General features: G+C 34.1%; 4 protein-coding genes across 10 annotated transcripts; 1 reads left to right on the top strand and 3 right to left on the bottom strand.

Annotated features, from left to right (window-relative positions):
• Positions 1–317: 317 nt before the first annotated feature.
• ACS (acetyl-CoA synthetase) lies at positions 318–6,174 on the bottom strand. Of its 6 annotated transcripts, none has more exons than NM_123046.4 (20): positions 5,872–5,978; positions 5,661–5,713; positions 4,641–4,854; positions 4,386–4,529; positions 4,131–4,286; positions 3,912–4,034; positions 3,648–3,816; positions 3,472–3,554; positions 3,271–3,372; positions 3,103–3,191; positions 2,924–3,014; positions 2,636–2,749; positions 2,370–2,446; positions 2,206–2,284; positions 2,056–2,124; positions 1,771–1,946; positions 1,560–1,616; positions 1,367–1,457; positions 995–1,093; positions 318–879 (listed from the first exon to the last, which is right to left on the bottom strand). In NM_123046.4, the coding sequence occupies exons 3-20, from the start codon at positions 4,815–4,817 to the stop codon at positions 694–696; spliced, it is 2,082 nt and encodes a 693-aa protein (NP_198504.1). In that variant the 5' UTR covers positions 4,818–4,854; positions 5,661–5,713; positions 5,872–5,978; the 3' UTR covers positions 318–693. The 6 variants fall into 6 exon arrangements, with proteins under 6 accessions (NP_198504.1, NP_001331094.1, NP_001031974.2 ...); NM_001036897.3 differs by having other exon boundaries at positions 336–879; positions 5,970–6,174; NM_001344155.1 differs by having other exon boundaries at positions 433–879; positions 995–1,274.
• An 847-nt stretch (positions 6,175–7,021) lies between these two features.
• Positions 7,022–11,963, bottom strand: BGLU42 (beta glucosidase 42). Of its 2 annotated transcripts, NM_001036898.2 has the most exons (14): positions 11,719–11,962; positions 11,398–11,464; positions 11,256–11,314; positions 11,101–11,176; positions 10,460–10,534; positions 10,298–10,385; positions 9,808–10,033; positions 9,518–9,633; positions 8,835–9,052; positions 8,717–8,751; positions 8,497–8,599; positions 8,211–8,319; positions 7,911–8,092; positions 7,022–7,264 (listed from the first exon to the last, which is right to left on the bottom strand). In NM_001036898.2, exons 1-14 carry the CDS (start codon positions 11,821–11,823, stop codon positions 7,260–7,262), a joined length of 1,464 nt encoding a protein of 487 aa, NP_001031975.1. In that variant the 5' UTR covers positions 11,824–11,962; the 3' UTR covers positions 7,022–7,259. The 2 variants fall into 2 exon arrangements, with proteins under 2 accessions (NP_001031975.1, NP_198505.2); NM_123047.4 differs by lacking the exon at positions 7,022–7,264 and having other exon boundaries at positions 7,451–8,092; positions 11,719–11,963.
• Positions 11,964–12,656: 693 nt separating this feature from the next.
• Positions 12,657–13,936, top strand: AT5G36900 (uncharacterized protein; the record flags this gene model as incomplete). Its single annotated transcript, NM_123048.2, has 3 exons — positions 12,657–12,751; positions 12,792–12,881; positions 13,759–13,936. 3 exons carry the CDS (start codon positions 12,657–12,659, stop codon positions 13,934–13,936), a joined length of 363 nt encoding a protein of 120 aa, NP_198506.2.
• A 1,915-nt stretch (positions 13,937–15,851) lies between these two features.
• On the bottom strand, positions 15,852–16,592 carry AT5G36907 (uncharacterized protein). The gene is made up of 2 exons (NM_001344158.1): positions 16,433–16,592; positions 15,852–16,297 (listed from the first exon to the last, which is right to left on the bottom strand). Exons 1-2 carry the CDS (start codon positions 16,536–16,538, stop codon positions 16,179–16,181), a joined length of 225 nt encoding a protein of 74 aa, NP_001330341.1. The 5' UTR covers positions 16,539–16,592; the 3' UTR covers positions 15,852–16,178.
• Positions 16,593–20,383: the final 3,791 nt, after the last annotated feature.

Consider the following 20,383-nt stretch of genomic DNA (forward strand, 5'->3'; position numbering starts at 1 on the left):
TCTTTAGAAAAACATGATTTAGTGACTTGTATTATTATTCCGCTAGAGTTTAAATTTTGGGTAAAAGGCTTGTTATTATATATAAAAAGCAATTTTTGAAACGCAAAAAATATACTTCCTCTGTTACAAACTAAAAATATTTAAAATTTGACCCATATATCAATCAATCACTTGATATTTAAATTTTTCTAAATTAAAATATAAATTATTATTTTCTAAATTCCACTTAACCAATAATAAATCAATCTACAAGATAAAAAATAATCTCAAAAAATATTTCTTATAGTAAGAACTGTTAAAAAAATGATTAACATCACTTAATAGAAACTATTTTTTATTTTTATTAAAACATAAATTAATAGGAGAAAAAGCTGGTACACTGAAAAAAAAAATCTTTGAAACTTGCGTCACGGCAGGAAGACAACTAGCTAAAACAAACGCCAATATGTTTATATTTTTGTAACTTTTAATTAATTTGATAATCCTATGACCATCTTATCCAAAACCAAATTCATGAGACTGAAATTTCTTTATTCAAAAACACAACAATATAGTCTGCTTACTTTATTCCCTCCAAAACACCTGAATCTTGTTTCAGATTTTTGTACCATTCCCTCTATAAGACACCTGAAAACATATATAGATGCACAAAACTCCATTACTCTCCATTGGCTCATATGCTATGGTTAGTCATCACACATCGGCAAGTGCAATAAGCTGATCAACTACACTAGGATCCGCGAGTGTGCTAGTATCTCCGAGTTCTTCTAATTGCCTCGAAGCAATCTTTCTCAAGATTCTCCTCATTATCTTTCCGCTTCTCGTCTTTGGCAACCCTGGTGCCCAATGTATTCTGTCCGGTGCTGCAAAAGCCCCAATCTGGAAATGGCAAAATTCATACCGATACTCATCAGAAGTGTGCAAAGAACAGTTCCTCAAAAGTTTAGCATCTCTAAAGCTTAAGCATTCACTTTTTCCTTAATATATATCATACCTGATTTCGGACCATTAGTACTAGGCTTTTACGAAGCTCCTCGCTGTAAGGAACACCTTCCAGAAGAGTGACAAACGCATAAATTCCCTGACCTTTTACCTGATACAAGCAAGAGCCTTGACCGTTAGTTACTTTGGTGTGTGATAAGAAGCAAACTGATTTCAGCTTTTATTTGACTGGTAAATGAAGAACGCGGAATCAAGAACAAAATCAAACCCAAGAACCATGAAGAAACCCTAGGTTGTTATAGAGAGCTAGAAGACTCTTCCTGCCTCGATAACTAATTAAACATCATAAGTCATTTCTTGAACTCTTATCAGTGTCATACTGTGCTTCATATCCCAACCACTTATGCATAGTCAGTCCACATACCTCATGTTCTATGCCTACAACAGCTGCTTCTGCACATTGAGGGTGTAAAACCAGAGCAGATTCTACTTCAGCAGTTCCGATTCGATGGCCACTGTGCATTAGAGAAAAATCCAGACATAAGTATAGATTTGAGTGGTAGGAATATTGGAGGTTTAAGGAATTTATTGACATCGTTTTAGATTTTGTGTTCTACCTGACGTTGATAACATCATCAACCCTCCCTGTAAGCCAGTAGTAACCATCCTTGTCTCTGGAATACAAAATAGAACTTATTAAAAACTTAGTCAAATTCACCCGACTTTGGATATTATCAATATATTAAAACGCCTCTATCTAAGCGATAGTTGAAAGATGGCACACTAACTAGAAATTGGTTTTTGTGAAAAGTAAGATAGATTATCCACCTGCTGCAACCATCACCACTGAAATAATATCCGGCAAAAGGTTTAAAGTATGTGGTTTCGTATCTTTCATGATCCCCAAACAGAGTTCGAAACGCCCCGGGCCATGAACCTTTGACACAAAGATAACCACTACACTCGCCTTCGATTTCATTGCCCTTTTCATCAACTATGACAGGCTGCAGCATACACAGAGAGATAGAGATGAGAGTGAAGCCCTCTCCAAAGAAGAATATCTCTAGAAAGAAGCAATATGCTAATTATTAATTTGCACTACAAATCACATACCTGAACACCAAAGAAAGGGAAAGTGGCTGAACCAGGTTTCTGGGGCCAAGCACCTGGCAATGGGGTTATCTGCGATGCAATTTGATGCACATGAGAGAAAGAGAGCATGCAAGAGGTTTTAAGAGAGATAAAGAGGGAGTAGAGGGTTACCATGAAGCCACCAGTTTCAGTTTGCCACCACGTATCTGAAATGGGACACCTTGAATCACCGACTACATTGAAGAACCATCTACATCAAAGATTCGGTTAACCATTAAATATAGTTCCCATTCAACTGACCGCAGGAATAAATCTAGAGATATTAGAGTTCAAACCTCCAGGCACTAGGATTGATGGGCTCACCAACACTTCCAAGGACCCGCAGCGATTTGCGCGAGTGACGTGTTACAAACTATAACAATTAAAATGAGTTGAAACGGAAATAATTAGTAAATGATGTAGAGACCTAAAAGTATTATCCCACACACAAGGCTTAATTTACTATACAAAAATTAGAGGGCAAATAAATACAGCCGTAGCTTACAAATCATTACAATACTGATTACTTTTCACCGCAACAGAAAGATTGCATATATCTTACCTTATCGTCATCGCGCATGAGAGACCTCACCAATGTTGGGGCAGTATAAAATATTGAAACCTTGTATTTGTCAACAATATCCCAACAGCGTCCAGGGTCAGGGTAGTTTGGAGCCTGTTCAAAATCAGATTATAATATCAAAATCCATATGAAAGATATGAACAGTAAAACCAATTTGCGCTTAAATGCTGCTAGCTCTTTAATGTATTACTATGGGAGAGGGACCTAGAGCTTAATTATTGATTTAAGACATTAACTGATAGAAAACCATATATTCAAATAGATTACCCCCTCAAAGACAACAACAGTGGCTCCATTAAGCATTGGTCCATAAGTAACATAGCTATGGCCAGTTATCCAACCACAATCTGCTGTACACCTTATGTTAGAAAAGCAAAGAGATTAGCACTATATAGCATAGCTTTTGGTAAGGAAGTTTAACAGTCAAGACAAGTGTCTTTGCATACCAGTATACATCTGTTGATTTGTAGTCAAATGCATATTTGAACGTTGTAGCAGTGTAGATCATATACCCTCCAGTTGTGTGTAGGACACCCTTCAAAAACCAATATTTAATAGAGAAACATATCAAAAATCTACGCTAAAGATTTAATCTAACCAAGGACCAAAGTTACCTTTGGCTTCCCAGTACTTCCACTGGTGTAGAGCAAAAACAGGGGATCTTCTGCATCAACCCATTCCACCTCACACGATGTTGGATATTGAGAAATAACATCCTAAAGTGATCACCACCACCCACAGAAGACTTTTAGAACCATTCGAAAAAAAAAAACAATGAAGGAATTTTGACAATTATTAAGTTGCTCTGCAGTTACCTGCCACCACACATCTCTTCCATTCTGCCATTTAGTGTTTTCCCTTGTTGTCGCTAATGAGTTGTCATAGGTCAAGCATATGCCTGGTTGTAGAGAAGTAAAACACAGAAAATCATCAGTTATATATCCATCAAACCAACAACCACTCAAATTCAGATTCTGGTGAATGAACAAACCTACAGAGACTCCATCTTTAGAAGATTGGTCAAGTGCAGCATCAACAATAGCTTTAAGGTTTATGGTCTTAGGGCCTCTTTTAACAGCATTGCAAGTCAGTATTACATTTGGCTTGCAATCAACGATTCTTTGGGCAAGAGAGTCCGCAGAAAATCCAGCAAAAACGACCTGTGGGAGAATTGAATTAGTTTCGAAACTGGTTTTGTGTTAATGAATTAGGTATATGTTGTATTGTAGAAAAATGTACGAAAATCACAAGTTACCGAATGAACAGCTCCGATCCTTGCACATGCAAGCATAGCGATGGGAAGTTCCATCAACATAGGTAAATAAATTACAACAGCATCACCCTTCTTCACTCCATTATCTTTCAAGTAATTAGCAAGCTGCAGCACAAGGACAAGGAAAATGCAGTGCCAGAAAAATAATGAGAAAGAAGAGCTCTAGAGGTGGTTGGAGAGGACGAAAAACAGTGTTTATACCTGGCAAACTCGTTGGAGCAACTCAGAATAAGTTAAGGAAGCATCTACCCCAAGTTCATTTCCTTCCCAGTGTATGGCTGTTTTATCACCCAAACCAGCTTCAACGTTTTTGTCCAAACAGTTGTAGCAAATATTGGTGATTCCCCCTTTAAACCACTGGTCATACATGATCCCAGACATGTCATCACGACGAAACATTTTCTAATAGGAGATACAGGAATTAGAACAAAGAAAAAGAAGAAGAAAAATATCCACCTCGATGCTAATAGGACCCTTCCTGACATCGAGATTCTCGGAAAACACTTGGTCACCCCATTTCTGCTTCCAGTAAAACTCAGACGCAATATCAGACCAAAAAGCAGCAGGGTCATCCATCGACCTCTTATGCATTTCCATGTACTGCATACAAATAACAAGACGAGAGATGATTTACAGATCATAAAAGCAAGCAGAGAAGATGAGGTCTGCTGATCTAGGACTCATTTGATGTTACAAGGTATAAAGAGAGACCTGTTGAGGGGAGGAAACAAGAGCCTGGCCGGAGAATTCCTTGCTGGGAAAGACGAGATCATTCTCCTCCGATGCAAGGGATTCTCCTAACACGACGGCGTTTAATTGAGAGATCTTTCCGGCACCTGAGGGTAGCTGGGACATGGACTCGACATGCCTCAGGGAATTAGACGACATTTTCCTATGGAGGAGAAGATTCTCCGATGGGGATGATCTAATATACATACAATTAGAACTTATAAGAAGTCATAACAAACAAGCAAAATCACAAATGTTTTAACTTATGTTAAAAATACTTTGGTAAATTCGGTAAGACTATTAGACTGTTAAATGAATTTCCTCTGTTGACTAAACACCAAATAAATCCAATGATAAACCAAAAAGTAATCCAAAATCTGTAAGAACTCAAATAGAAAAGAAATACTTATGAGTCACCTATGGGGGAAAAGCGAAAGATGAACTAAAACTTATTGTGAAATGTGAAGTCTCAAAGACTAAACCTTTTAACTTCAAACAAAGTTACCAACACTAATCAAGGAAGACACAAACAAGCCTGAAACAGGTTACTCTAAAGAATTGGGACAGCTCCATCACGAATCCAGTCAAATAAATAACCTAACAAATCGAAAAAGTCTGAAAAACATAAATATCAATAAAGTCCAAATCTTTAATATTCAAAACAATTCTCCAACACTGTCTTTTTCTTAAAGCCAGTAATCACCATGTTCAAAGTTCAAGGGGTCACAAATGCGGTCTAAAGTTCAAAGCAACGGCCAACGGGTAATATCAATAAACAACAATCAAGACATAGAACCTCATCCTTAAACCCTGAATCATCAACAACATATCAACATCACATCACATCATCAACAGCATATTCATCATTATCCTTTTACCCTCATCAGTCATCATCATATCATTATCATATCATCATCACTATAACAGAAAATTTCAAACATTTTCTTACACTCATGATTCTAAATTTCGAATCAAATTTCAGAAAGAAAAAAAAAACCTCACCTTTGAGTAGCCGGAAGGATTCGAGATCCAAGTGATCCACTAATTTTCGGATCCTGAACAAAAAAAGAACAAAATCAGAACATCAAAAGATAAAAAGACTGAAACTTTACGAAACCCAAATCAAAGATCATATCTTTCCTATTCCAATGATCATAAGATTCGATTTCAATGTCCAATTTTTGTAATAAATAAAAAAACGAAAACGACTCACTGGGTCGTATTTGAAGACTGTAACGAGACAAAAAAAACAAAACTTGAAAATTCTTAAATAGAGAACATGTTCGTGTTCGTAAGAATAAGTCAACTCACCAATGAGCCTGAGCTGGAGACAACGCTGAGAATCGGGGAAGAAGGAGATCCTATTTTCATTTTCGTTTTTTTTTTTTTTTTGCCTTAATTACCTTTTTTTATTATTCCTCGTTTTTTGTTCATTATTAAATTTGCCTGCCTTGTGCTCACCTACTTATATACCCTTCCATAGTATTTGGCATGAACGTGACTTGGTAGAGTGTGGTACGGTTCTTGTCTCGGACTATTTAAGTACGATGCAGATTTTGTAAAAACGTAACGTGTTTTTGATTTGTGGACCACTTATGAATCTTATCAAGTATCTAAAATTAGACATTTCATGTGCGTAGATGTCAATTACTTGTTTCTAAGAATTAAGAAACATATAAGTTATTGTTTCTGAAATCGTGTAGGATAATTTATCTACTAATTATGGAGTATTGTATAGTATATTTGGATTCAAACAACTCATTTACGAAAAATATTGAAAATTCAAAATTAGTCTACCTTCCAGGTTATCAAGTTCGACCGCTAGTCAATTGATTTTTTTTAACGTATCTATAGATATTATATAGTTATATAATGTTAAAATAAAATAATCATACCATGTTTAATTAACAAAAGATGAAATCTAACATAACAACGAAGTGATTATAATTTTGAAATCCAACTAAAACCAAAAATAAATACTAAGATAGTAGGAAATGATCAATAAGACGAGACTCAAAGAGTAATAATCTCACTCTTAAAACTCGTCTTTGCAGATGCAAGATAAGTAAGAAAACAATTAGGTTCAAATATTTGAGTACTAAATTATTTGAGAAAGAGCAATGAAATTATTGAAAATAAGTTACGGTATAATAACTATGTCTATGAATTCTTCATATGCCCAGAACCATAATCATATAGCTTAGCTTTGTTCCTTTAGTTTAAAGTGATCTGTTGAGAAACATAAGGAATGCATATTTTGTTGATGAGTTAGGATATAACTTCATTGTTTAACTTTTTCTATTATATGCTTTTCTTGTTAAGGAGAACCTTTAACAATGTTTTTGATGTCACTGTAAGCATAGCAGCATACAGATCAGTTTCAAATTAAAGGAAACAGTTAAGATAATGGGAATCAAGTAATGTAATTATATGAACTTCTTATTTGAGTATTATTGAGAATTTGAAACTTAAAAGCGTGTTGTGTCGTCATATTAGATGCAAAACAAAATAACATTCAAGCTTGATCCTCCAGTCAACATAGGTTCCTAGAATGTGACAGAATCTGGTTGAACAATGGCTTCATCAGTCTTATCGTCATGCTTATTCTGTTATCCAAGTAGACAAAAGAGTTGTAAGTAATTAATGTTCACATGTATAACCGAGATGATAACAATTGAACAATCAAAATAGAGAAAACAAAAAAAGTTTGGTTGAATCTTTTCCAACTACGTCCAATAACGAGGCCGTTGAATTATATGATCAATCGAATCACACACAAGTCACTAAGGCTTTGTGACGACCAGAGAAATTGGCTACAATTCGATTTTAGAACTGGAGAGTCGAACATCTCTAGCGTGATACAAAGTCGAACATGTGTGATCTCTAACTATCCAAGAACCTCCACACATGGACTTCGATTCCTTCTTCTTGGCTAAATTCGATATTCACTATCAAACATTGTTAAACCAGTCTAACTCTAATACATCGTTTAAGACACTCTAAAGTAACTCTTTCAATATTCACTATTGAACTCTTAAGTAACTCTTTCGATAGGTAAGAAGAAGAAAATCGATGTAATACGAAACACTTAGTCAAAATATGAGTTTAAAACCAAAGAGCACCCCAAGTGATTTGGTTTGTTATTGAACTAATTGATCTATTTGGTACAAAAATTATAACATCACAACACATTTCATGTAAAATGCTGTAGTAGCTTTAGTTTTCTTTGATCCTTTTTTCATTCCTTCTTACCTTTGTTTTCTTCATCACCTTTCAGAAATTTCATGAACCAGTAAGCAGATGATTTTGGGTGACGGGTTAAACCGTTCTTGTAGTCTACATATACCAAACCAAATCTCTTGGTGTACCCTTGCGCCCACTCGAAGTTGTCCAGCAGCGACCACGCAAAGTATCCCTTTATGTCCACTCCGTCTCTGTTTCAATTTTCGCCATTAACATAACACTCTCACTAATTTACTTGATAAAAATTCTCTGTTTCCTAAGTTTTTGTCGCTTGTAAACAACTGAATGAAGGGAAAAATGTTGACTTACTCAATAGCCTGGGAGACGTTGGCAAGGTAACTCTTGAAATAGTCAACTCTACGTTTATCGTCAAGCATATCATGAATAGAGGCCGATCCATCATCTTCATCATCCATACCTGTCGTGTTGGACCAAGAAACCTTAACCTCAGGATATATATAATAGAAGTTCAATTTGACCAAAATAATTCATTGTTTCCAACTTTTTTTTGGATAACAAAACTACTGCTATTCTTAACACGCTATGCATTGTACTATATTAAGCTGTACCATAGAGTTACAAGGATAGTAAATACCATTTTCAGTGATAAATATTGGAGGGTGGTTATATTTTTTGCTCATGTAATTCAATGTCTTTCGGATTCCCCAAGGCACAGCATAAAGCCAATCCGAAGCAGCCTGTAATTGGCACAGATTATTTAGTTTATTACTAGCTTACACATCCTTGCCTTAAGCAGATGTGCAGAAATGTCAATAAAATCATTAGATTAGCTGAGACTAAGAAGAGAATCTTACCCTTTCGCCTATCAAATCTCCATTTTCCAGTTCAACTGTGCACGGAAAGAATAGAGGATGAATACTAGGAAACAAGTAAGAAGATACTATTAGCATAAGAAATTTCAGCATTTGTTACCAATCCTCTCCAATTCTTGTGCTTGGTAAAAGTTACTCTCAGCTTCTTTGTTTGAGACATGAGAAATCAACCTCGACGTATAGTGGTTCAGGCCAAGGAAGTCCCATGAGTTTTGAAGCATAAACTCCTTTTCTTCCGGAGTAAATCTAGGAAGATTGTCTCCAAGTTTCTGGCGCATACTTGCAGGATAGTCTCCAAAAAACAAAGGATCCAAGAACCTGCAAAGTATTTAATTTGTTATTTCAAGGAATCATATATACTTGCAAGTGTGTAAGTCATTTGATGCATAGTTGGACTTTATGATGATTTGATATTACCACTGTCTTAAACACAAATATGGCATTTATGCAACCTTAACATATGAAAAGCCTACTATATAGTGCTTGCTGATGTAATAAGATAGGGAATATCACACAAAGGACTATTTAGCAAACTAAGTGGATTATATGTTTTGAACTACCTACCATTACACAATATAAAATCAATGAAGTAATTCCACAAACTATTCCCAAAAGTCCTAATCTATAGAAATCAGACTTTTTACTACAAAATTTCACGACGTTATAGTGCAGCAGTGCGTATAAGCTACAGAGACGCCACATTTACATAGACAACACATCAGCAATACGATTCCATTAGAAATCTTAATGATTAAGAAAGCACCCAATGCGCATCCTACTTACCATCCAAGTTGAAAGTCAATTCGCCTATCCGCAGCAACCTTGTCTTCTGGTTTCTCAGAGTTTGGCTCTGCCCATTCACAATCAACTGACAAACCGATTTGTCCACCTTGACTTTCCTAGATTAATATATGTAAACCAAACGCACACTGGTAAATAACAAGCAATTGAGATGCATTGATAAAGGTACCAGATGTCAACAACAGAACCTTTGAGACATCTTCCGATAGCCAAAGGTCCAAGTAAAATAAAACAAAATTAGGTTGCTGAACCACAATAAAAAGCTACCATACCTTGTACTTGCTTCTATATATGGATACAGCAGTTGCATGGGCCAGAACCTGATGATGTGAGACCAAATATGGTTCGATCAAGGGCTTCTCATTTCTTCCAGGTGCAAATATACCAATACAGTGTCCATTCACCGAGGTCTGAAGAGGTTCATTTAATGTGATCCAGTGCTTCACTCTATCACCAAAATTGGCAAAACAAGCATCTGCATAGAGGCCAAAATAATCGCTGCACGTGAAGAAAAGTTTAATGTCAAATTATTAAATTCTATGAAAAGTGCTGCATTGTTTATTCCAGCTAGGGAAAGGCTTCATAGATATTAGCCCTCTGCAGCATAACCAAAACCCTGATGATGTGAGACTATATTTTAATAACCCCACTTAAACTTGCACAAGAAAGGGATCATACACAACACAAGACTTCTAAATTGTATTTTTGTTTTCGAAGATATTACACATAAATTGAAATAGTCTATTACAGTTTACTACTTACACAATTTTCCTATTTGTCCAACCTCCGATTGCTTCCTGGAGATGTGATGGGAGATCCCAATGGTACAGAGTTACATACGGCTGAATACCTGCAGTAGCAATCATCCCGTCAAAGTACCATCCATACGAAGAGGAAAAAGCTCATTTCAATTAGAGTAAATACCTTTTTCAAGAAGTGTATTAATAAGATCGTTGTAGAAAGCAATGCCTTCTTCATTGACTTCAGTTCCCAGGCCATCTAGAAAAGTTGACATACAAATACAATAAGCCCTTCAATCGGCAAACTTTTCAATTTTTCAGGAAGTCCAGAAGACAACAAATACTGGTTTACAGTTCTTTTTTATGGCCACATGCATCAATGCTAAAGGAACTCAAAATTTCATGTCTCTAAAAGTAACCCCACAGGGCTTTAAAACAATCTCTTAGCAAAATACTGATCCATCATTTCAAAGATTAATATACAAACAAAATGATCCCCCGAAATTAGAGATCAAACAATAAAGGTTCTAAAGGAGAAGTTAACCTTCCCATCACAAGAATTTCTTCAATTCTCGCATTATACAAAACTCAACGAAATAAACTTTCTCATGAAAAGATACATGTACTTAACATTGTCAACAACTACTATATAGGATATATACTATGACTAGGGACAATATAAATTACACATAAAGAAATCATCACCACACAGAGATGATTAGTAAACTGCAGAACACACACATTATAGTTTATCCAAAATTAACTAAAATGGATTAGTAAGTAACAAAGTAGCAACTATAAACAACACAATATATTTAAACATACCAGGGAAAATTCGAGACCAAGATATAGAAAATCTGTAAGCACCGAATCCTAATTGTCCTATAAGATCAACATCTTCCTGCAACATTATTGGAACAAAAATATCATAAGCAAAGAGTTATACAGACCATAGAAAGATCCTCACAAAGATTAGTTACCTTGTATCTATGGTAATGATCCACAGCAACATCGCCGTTACTTCCATCAAGAATCTTCCCTAAATAAGAGGAAAACAAACAGTTAAATCTCTACCTAGTCGTCATCGATTGGTACGGGATAAGCTGAGAAGAAACAACAAACCTTCGATATGAGTGAACTTATCCCATATACTTGGTCCCTTTTTACCTTCATTCCAACCTCCTTCAATCTACAAATCATCATCAAATACTTAAGCTCAGTGATAATAACAAAACAACAGAGCTTATGTGAAGCACCAAGCCTATTCCTACACAAACTTCAAACCACATCTAATCTTCTTAAATTCGATTCGTACTTCAATTCTGGAATCGACATTTGCAGAAAACACAAGTAAATAGAGAATTTGGGACACAGAAGAGTAGAAAACGAAGGAGAAACTATAATGAAGAAGATGAGAGTCAGATCTTGGAGCGAGAGAGAGACCTGGTAAGCGGAAGTGGCGACGCCGAAGGTGAAGGTGGAAGGGAAGTTAGAGCGGTGGGTGACCGGAGGGACGGCGAGATTAAGCAAGTTAAGCTTCTGTGCCATTTTTTCCGATTAGTGTGGAATCTGATAGAAGAGAGAGACAGACTTAAGAAGCAAAAGTTTCGGAGATAAATAAATATCAGAAAGAAGGCCAAAATCAGCCCGAATGTTTTGGTCTACCAATTTTAATAGAATGCATCAATGCACTTTTTTGAAACCGAACCGGCCGTTATGTAAGATTTAATTCCACTATTACAATAGGCATCATTACAATATTATGCAAAAATCAAAACGTAACAATCAACAGTTAAATTTCGATGATTAAATTGCCACTGGACTTAGACCGAAGATATACGAACAAAAAAACAAATATTTAAAGAAAAAAAGAAATCGAACCAATCAGAAATCAACGAAATACATGAACGAATCCTAAATTTCTATACTTAGAAAAAAAAAAAAAAACTGGACCCGAACAAAATTGATAACCAAATAAAAATCTGAAGTACCGAAAATATGATATATAAAATATATTAATTATATTACACTTGATATAATTTAATTAGCCACAATTACAATTACAAATCCGAATATATCATTTTTTTTTTTTTTTTTTTTTTTTTTTTTGGACAACGGATTAGTTTCATTCCATTAGTGTAGAAGGTAACTACAGAGATAGAGGGAAGCAATCCCAAAGTTTAAAACATAACAATAAGGGCCATAATCCAAGATTAACATAACAAGGTTACTAAGATAGATAGAGCTAATCGACAAAGATTTCTTGAGAGCTTGGAGCCAAAAGCAAAGAAGCTTGGTGGTACTTGTGAGATCAAAGTTTATCGACGATTCTTCCAAGAGCGAATCAAAGGAAGAGCAAATTGCCAGAGTCAATAGACGAGATGGCGTTGAAGAAGAGGTCAAAGACACAATCCTCGCCGACACGAGGAAGGCTACATAAAGTAGAGCTTTGGTCGAGGTTCGGGGAGTGGGGAAGGTGCTCTGTTGCTTGGATTTATTTGCTACAAATGTTGTAGTGGAGAAGATGAGCATAGGCAAACCATAGCAGCAGGAAAAGGTAGTGGAGGTGGAAGCCTTGAAGACGTTAAAAACGTTAACCGAGCAAGGTGACGGGTGGTCCTTTGACAAGCTTCCCAAGCCACCATAAAAAGTCTCGCAAAGAAGGTTCAATAGCATTAGACCAGAGTCTTTCAAGCAAAGCAAAACATTCCACAACATATCAAATGAAGCTAAAACCAGGGTTTGGACAAGTAGAGTATAATGCCGTAACATAACAGGTGGGTTCTCTCTCACATGGAGTCTACCATGGAGATTAAGAAATCCACACAAAGTTTGTAGTCGGCTTAACACATAACAAAATATATCAGACCTGGGCTTATCGGGTAAGAGCATAATAAGACGATCCCTGAAGATGTTAATTTGTGCAAATATAAGCTTGGATAACAAGGGATACACGGCTATGGGGATGAGGAGGCTACGGTAACCACCGCTCCTTAGAGACAGGGTCATAATGCCGTATTTCCTCACCCTAAACATCTGGCCACAATTAAAGAAGCTAACAAGCAAGGTCTTCTTCAAGCTTCGCAAATAGAGAATAATATCCTTAGGTGATTCTAATAGCCAGGTTCTTAGATAAGTTTTGTACCAGCATAGCAAGATTGTATGACTAGGTTCCAATCGACGTCCATAAACAATCGGTTCCATGAGTCGACACAATAATTTGCTAGACAAGAACAGAGGAAGTGTTAGATAGAACCTGGGCTTTTGCAGAGAACACAGTGGAAAACACCTTTTGGAGATGGGCCTTGGAGATGTGAGGAAAGGGCCTAAACCCAGAGAGCAGCAGGGAAATTCCAAGCTTACAGACCTTGGCCAAATTACTAATTGGGATAGCCCAAATATTTCAGACATGGGCTGAGAAGGGAGTCTTAGCGGGCTATGTGAGAAGCCCATCCCAAAAGAAGAGTCCAATTGGCCAATTAGGGTTTTGCCTCTTGCAAAACTCTCCTCCGTCACCCCAAGCAGCCGCCTAGAGAGGGAATTCCGACGGAGCACCGCTAGGGTTGCTTGGACAGGGAAGCGAGCCGTCGTAGGAGACCAGTGGTTAGGGATCAAGGGGTTTGCAGGTTTGGGAGCAGATCTGGAGTTTCCGCAGTTATGAGTGAGAGAACTCACTAACTTTGACAACGAGGCCGCAACGGAGAGCCAAAGAATCACCATCCAAGAGATAGAGCCGCCGTGTGTCGTTGACGATTCCATTAGATTTTCTTCTTCTAAAATTGGTAGGAGAAATAGATTTCGCGAGTGTTTAGCAAGATAGATCGGAACAAAGAAAAGTGTGAAGCAACAAGGATGGCCGAGGAAGCAGAGAAGAAATTCGAAGTCCCGACGCCGGCGAGAATCTCCTTCCTCCACCGGCGTCGAAAAACAATGGCGAAGAGAAAGTCTCGAAAGATGTGCCAGAGAGAAAGTCGCGTACTTCGTCAGCGGCTATTTCCTACTTCTTGTAGTACTATAACATGTGGATCTTCTCTTTACCAAAAACAGAACGGTAATGTAAATTACAACAGATTACGCCCAAATGTTATAGACAATCAATAATCACTCGTCTAATCTCCAATTCATCAATCCTTTAGTCCAAAACACTTGAATATATAAAAAAAGAAAAGTTGCAACAAATCTTGTTCCAGTACAAAACAAAAGAAAATACTCCAAACTTTACCAAGAGACAAAACTTGATTTAGGTTTGAAGCAACTATTTAAGAACCATCGAGCAGAAGAGAAAGATATTCCGAATATATCATTTATGTGTCAAGAGTGAAAGCCCAAAAATATTATGTCTCAATGCATCTAAAATCTGATGCATTTTTGCAGAATCCTATATTGATAGAAACCCTTTTACACCATGTTAGATTCTCAATCCATGGAGTCTTAACTAGGTTAAGAAAGAGTAAAAAAAAAAAAAACATCTCACTTAAAGTTATGTAGATTGTTATAATCTAGACAAACATGAGCATAAAAATTTTGCATTAATCCATTCAACAAGACCAGAGCAACATTTCGGTGGAAAACGTGAACAATGTCTTAATTTCGGTGTGAAACCTTATCCTAATATTTTTTTTGTTAAGAATGTAATTTCTCTACTAGAAATGAAAACAGTTTATGTTTACAATCAATAATTATAGACCTAGACAAATGATCTCATGGCAAAACAAAACAAAACATAGAGCATATAACAATAACCACAGTTTTTGGTCGATCCACTCAAATAAAATTACTACGGGAGTTAGATGAAGCGATGACGATTTTGTTGCCATTCCTGGAAAAGTTGCAAAAGGAGAAGGGCATCTGCAAATTGTGACCGCCAAAATGCGAAAAACGCATAGCTCTAGAAGCCTTTCAAAGAAGACCCGAAACAAAGCTTTAACGGTATAGAACTCTAAACCTGTTAACACATTTTCTCCCCTCAAAATGTAAACGATTGTTCGATCAAGTCCATGAGCTTCCCTTGAATGGAACCACATACGCTAAATTATGTCAAAGGTGCAAGCTCCCTCTACCAAATTCAATCTTCGAAGTCGGCTAGCGCAGAGCAAGATTTAAAACTATTCTCCACCACACCAAAAGCCATTAGCTTTACTAGCTCCTCTAAAAAACAATCTATTCGCAAGCAAGAGGCGACCACGCAAAGCATAGAAAACTACTCCTTGAGGCAACAACAGAAGCAAGCAACAATAAAATCAGGCCTTGAACCAAACCAAAATCTTAATATACATGTAACGTTCTCAATTGACAACAAAAGCTAGTTATCACCGATAACTATATCATCAGCATATCAAACATTACCTCAGCCACACGAATGAACAAATGGGCAAACACAATCTAGTTATCCGAATATTTTTGAATAGAAAAAGTAATACAACAACATTGATAGAAAAATAAGATTACGTAATTTTTACAGGAAAACAAAATTCTGCTATTGTATCGGGAAAAACATGAGTATACAATTTTGACGTTAATCACAATTTAATAGTTTTGGCAAAAATGCAACTCCATGATTTTGACGATAACATGATATTTTTGCTATTTTGCCGACAAAATAGTTAATTTCCGACTTGCTGGGTTTACTAAACTACATCACATTTTATTGATATATTATACAGTGAAGTTATTGTATGATTGTATGAGTCTATGACACGTGAATCACGCCTCCCCCATCGCGTGAAACATCAAACTTATTTATGCGCCATCTACATATATATTTGGTTTGTTTCATATAAGACAATGCAAAAACCAATCATTTATTTATATAATCAAATAGAATTATTAAAGTGAGTACAAATACATGTATGAAACCATATATGATTAATAATTTTTCTTGATGAGCCTTTTACTCAATTTGTTTATGGGCCTTTTCCTCTGCGGGATTTTGAAGGAGGTACATAAAAACGAGGGGGAGGAGGAGGAATTGGTGGAGACGGAATTAGTGGAGATGGAATTGGTGGAGACGACATCTTTTTACCTGATAACAATATTGAAGATATTGTTTCATTAAATAATTTGCAACCATTAAATATACAATCAAAGAATCAATTGAAAATATACATCTGAACATTTGCACCATGACAATAAATAAAAAATGAGTGCAAATACTAACGTTCGTCGCGTTTGGCTTCTGTGAATCCAACTTGAGAGGAGATAAATAGAAGTAGAAGAAGTAAAGACAAAAGAAGAGAAACTAAATGTGATATCTTTGTAGCCATTTATGGTCCACTTTGTCTTCCTACCGTAGCGAAAGACCATCTCATGCTATCGATCTATATATAGAGAGAAGTAAACGAAGCATCAATAATCTACAAACTCACCAACTACTTCTCCACTCAACAGTTCTTTTACATTATTTCTCCGAAAGAAGGATATTACACTTCTTCAATATTATTCATTGCTCGTTTCCATAGGAAGACTCATGATAAAAATATTTGGATATATGAAATAAAATATGAGTAAAAAGATCATACAAAATTGTAATGCAAAGAGTATTTCTATTAATGACTCCCAACAAATAGGTATAACTATAAAATTGTGATGACTAAGGGTAAAAAATGGGAGACCAAAATATATTATAGGAATATAAAGGACTAGTAATCAGACTAATTGCTGCCAAAAAAAAAAGGTTATCAGACTAATAAAAATTACCAAAATTGCTTGTTCAAATTATCAGACTAGTTAAGTTCTATCTATCACTATATTTAATATACAAATATATTTTTCTCACTTAACTTGCCATTGACTATATCCTTAATTTTCTAGACGAAGAAAATTCTTAGGCGAGAACAACCCACAACAGTTATGCTAACAATCTTTTTTGGTTGATCTTTTTTTTTTTTTTTTTAGTATTTTAATTGATAATTGCGACTATATTCATTGAATGTTGATATATTATGTGCTAATTAATTTAAAAATTCAAAACAGTAAACTCTTCTACTTTGGCTTGGTATCTAAAGAAGTTGCAGTTAGAATTTGACATCCGGACTTTGCCATATTCCTCTTTAAATCAGTAGAACTAACACATTTAGTTTAGACTTTTCTTTTTGGTTCGATCTAAATATATCTAAAAACCAAAAGTTAGTAGCTTAACTGGTAAAGATTTTAGGCAAATCGTAGAAATTGCTGATTCGAATGATTAGGACGAGACCATATAATATGCTCTCGTTCTGGGTTGGGAGAATGTACTGACGTAAACTTAGAAGGGCAAAACCTCTTAATTATTCAAAAAAAATATATCTAATTTAAATAATATCTAATAGTGAAAATATTGGTAATGACCGAGATTGGATTCGAGTCACCCAATGTAGCACTTCGACAATCTTTAAATTCTCACTTAGCAAAAGAACATGTGATGTATTCATTTCATCGCCATTGACTTTTCTATCTTGAATCAACTAAAAGAAATTATGAGAAAAAAATAGATATATAAAAAAAAATTATTTGACTTCTTATATGTAGCATTTCAAATGTACACGGTCGGTAGGTTAGCTAGTTGCTTTACTTGCAAGTTGCAACTAATTTTTGTCTCCCGGTTACGACTTTGCGACTTATTTGCATCTATAAAATCTAATTTTTTAATTGTTTTGTCACTGAAAAGTCAATAAAGTCAACTTTTTTGTCTTTCTTGTAGGCCGGACGATGGTTTCACACCCATACATAATACCCACGTGTTATTAGAAAGACTGGTGAGTGATGACATTGAATTTTTGTAACTAAAGTATTTTTTTATTTGAACGTATATTTCATTTTAAAATATTTTGTAAAGATATCTAAAATAACTCATTTGGCATTGTTATAAAATTTAACCGTTGACTTTATAGCCGTTAACAGAATCAATAAACGGTTTTCATTTTTAACGGATAAAAGATCCAAAAAAATATACTCATCATTTTATTTTTTGTCATAAATATGTTTTATTTATTATACAGAGCCAAAGTAATAGATCATAATATATAAATATTAAACACTAAAACAATTGTAATTATTTAAAATTTAATAAACATTTAAAATATTTAACGGAAAATACGTTTAGAATATTTATAATATGTGAATTAATTTATAAAAATTAAATAACCATTTGAAAGAAAAATTTTAAATTCTTAATAACTAGCATTTTCTTAACTAATATTCCCTTTGTCCCATAAAGATGAATTTTCTACGAAAAATATTTGTCCCACAAAGATAGAAGTTTTATATTTTCAATGCAAATTTTAAAACTGTTTTCCTGTTTTATCCTTATTAAATAATTAGATAAATATTTATTATTATTTTTAAAGTGTATTAAGAGGTTAAAATTATCATTATACAATATTTCTTAAAAAATGTGAAATTTCTAAAAAAATCATCTTAGTGGGACGGAGGGAGTATATATCTTCATCAATTCTAATTACTAGAAAAACGAGAAATCTTAGGACATTATTAATATTATATTTTATTAAAAGATAAATATTGTAATTTTTTAAAGTTTAATAAACATTTAGAATATTTAACTGAAAAACGTTTAGAATATTTATAATATGTGAAATCTATAAAATTAAATAACCATTTGAAAGAAAATTTTTAAATTGAATTGAATTATAATAAAAGTATTATTAAAACAAAAAAATAAAAAATAATGTCTAATTTCACTGAACGGTATTAGATGGTATGACGGGTTTAGAATATTATAATATATGAAATTTATAACAATTAAATAAACATTTTGAAAGAAAACTTTTAAATTTATTTGATTTATATATTTTTTAAATTAAAGTATTATTAAAAAAATAACAAAATAATGTTTAATTTCACTTAACGGAGTTAGATGGTAAGACGAGTTTGGATCGACAGTAATATGAGACGGTATACCACGGGTGAAATCCAATAGATATGTTTAATTTCACTGAACGAGGTTAGATGGTAGAACGGTTTGGATTAATAGTAATACGAGACGGTATACCACGAGTGAAATCTATTAGATATTTTTAATTTTATTGAACAGAATTAGATGGTAGGACGGATTTGGGTCAATAGTAATACGAGACGGTATATCACACGTGAAATCCTAGATATAATAATTAAAATACAATTATATTATATCTTAAATACTAAACAGAACAAACAATCTAACAAAAAAATATAATTTAATTTTAAATTATTTAGTTATAATCTAGATTTTAACTTAATGAATTGTATATTTTTGTTCATATACTTTTGAACAGTAAAAAAAAACATAGTAATTGTACACTAAAATATATATAGATATAAAAATTGTATATTTAGAAAATACAAAACATTAAATCATATTTTATTAAACAAATTAAACTTTCTTTTTTTTTTAAAAGGGTCCGCTGTGTACCGCAGATTAAAATCTAGTTATTTATAAAAAAGATATTGAAAAAATGTTTAGAGATTTGTTTTAAAAACTATAACTAAACTGAGTAAATGTGAAAATAGTGTATTTAATTTTGAGAGGAACACATGTCAAATAAACAAAGCGTCACTTGTTAGCTTTTTAGAGCATGTCTTTAAGGAAACCTTAAAGTTGTCAACTCTATACGTGGGTTATATATTTAATATTAATTTTGAATTTTAAATAAAAATTTACATTTAAATTATAAAAATAAATGTACATACAATTGTTAATATACTTTTTGAAGAATTTTATGTTTAATGACCTAAAAACATTACTATGGTTTTACGTTTTTTACAATAGTCAACTGGTCTTATTAACCTTAAACACTATTCATTAATTACATTGATGGATTCTTCTTTCTTTAAAATGTATAGTAGATTTTGTTTTTGGTTTTTTTATATGATTTTTTTAGCAATGAAGGTCAATCCAATAGAGAAATAGTGAAAGTTTAATATATTATTTTTATTTAATTTATTATAAATTTATTTGATGTGAGTTTTTTATTTTATTGAAAAGCCAAAAAATGATTAAAATGTGTAATTTAAAATTGTTTTTTTCTAAGCAGCAGAATCAAACAAGCAAAGAAACAAATACTGCACCAAGCAAAGGAATCAAAGAAACAAATAAGGAAGCAAACAATGAAGTAAGCAATAAACGCACAGAAGG

The sequence above is a fragment of the Arabidopsis thaliana genome, chromosome 5 (assembly GCF_000001735.4).
Source record: "Arabidopsis thaliana chromosome 5, partial sequence".
In the NCBI taxonomy this organism is placed as follows: Eukaryota; Viridiplantae; Streptophyta; class Magnoliopsida; order Brassicales; family Brassicaceae; genus Arabidopsis; species Arabidopsis thaliana.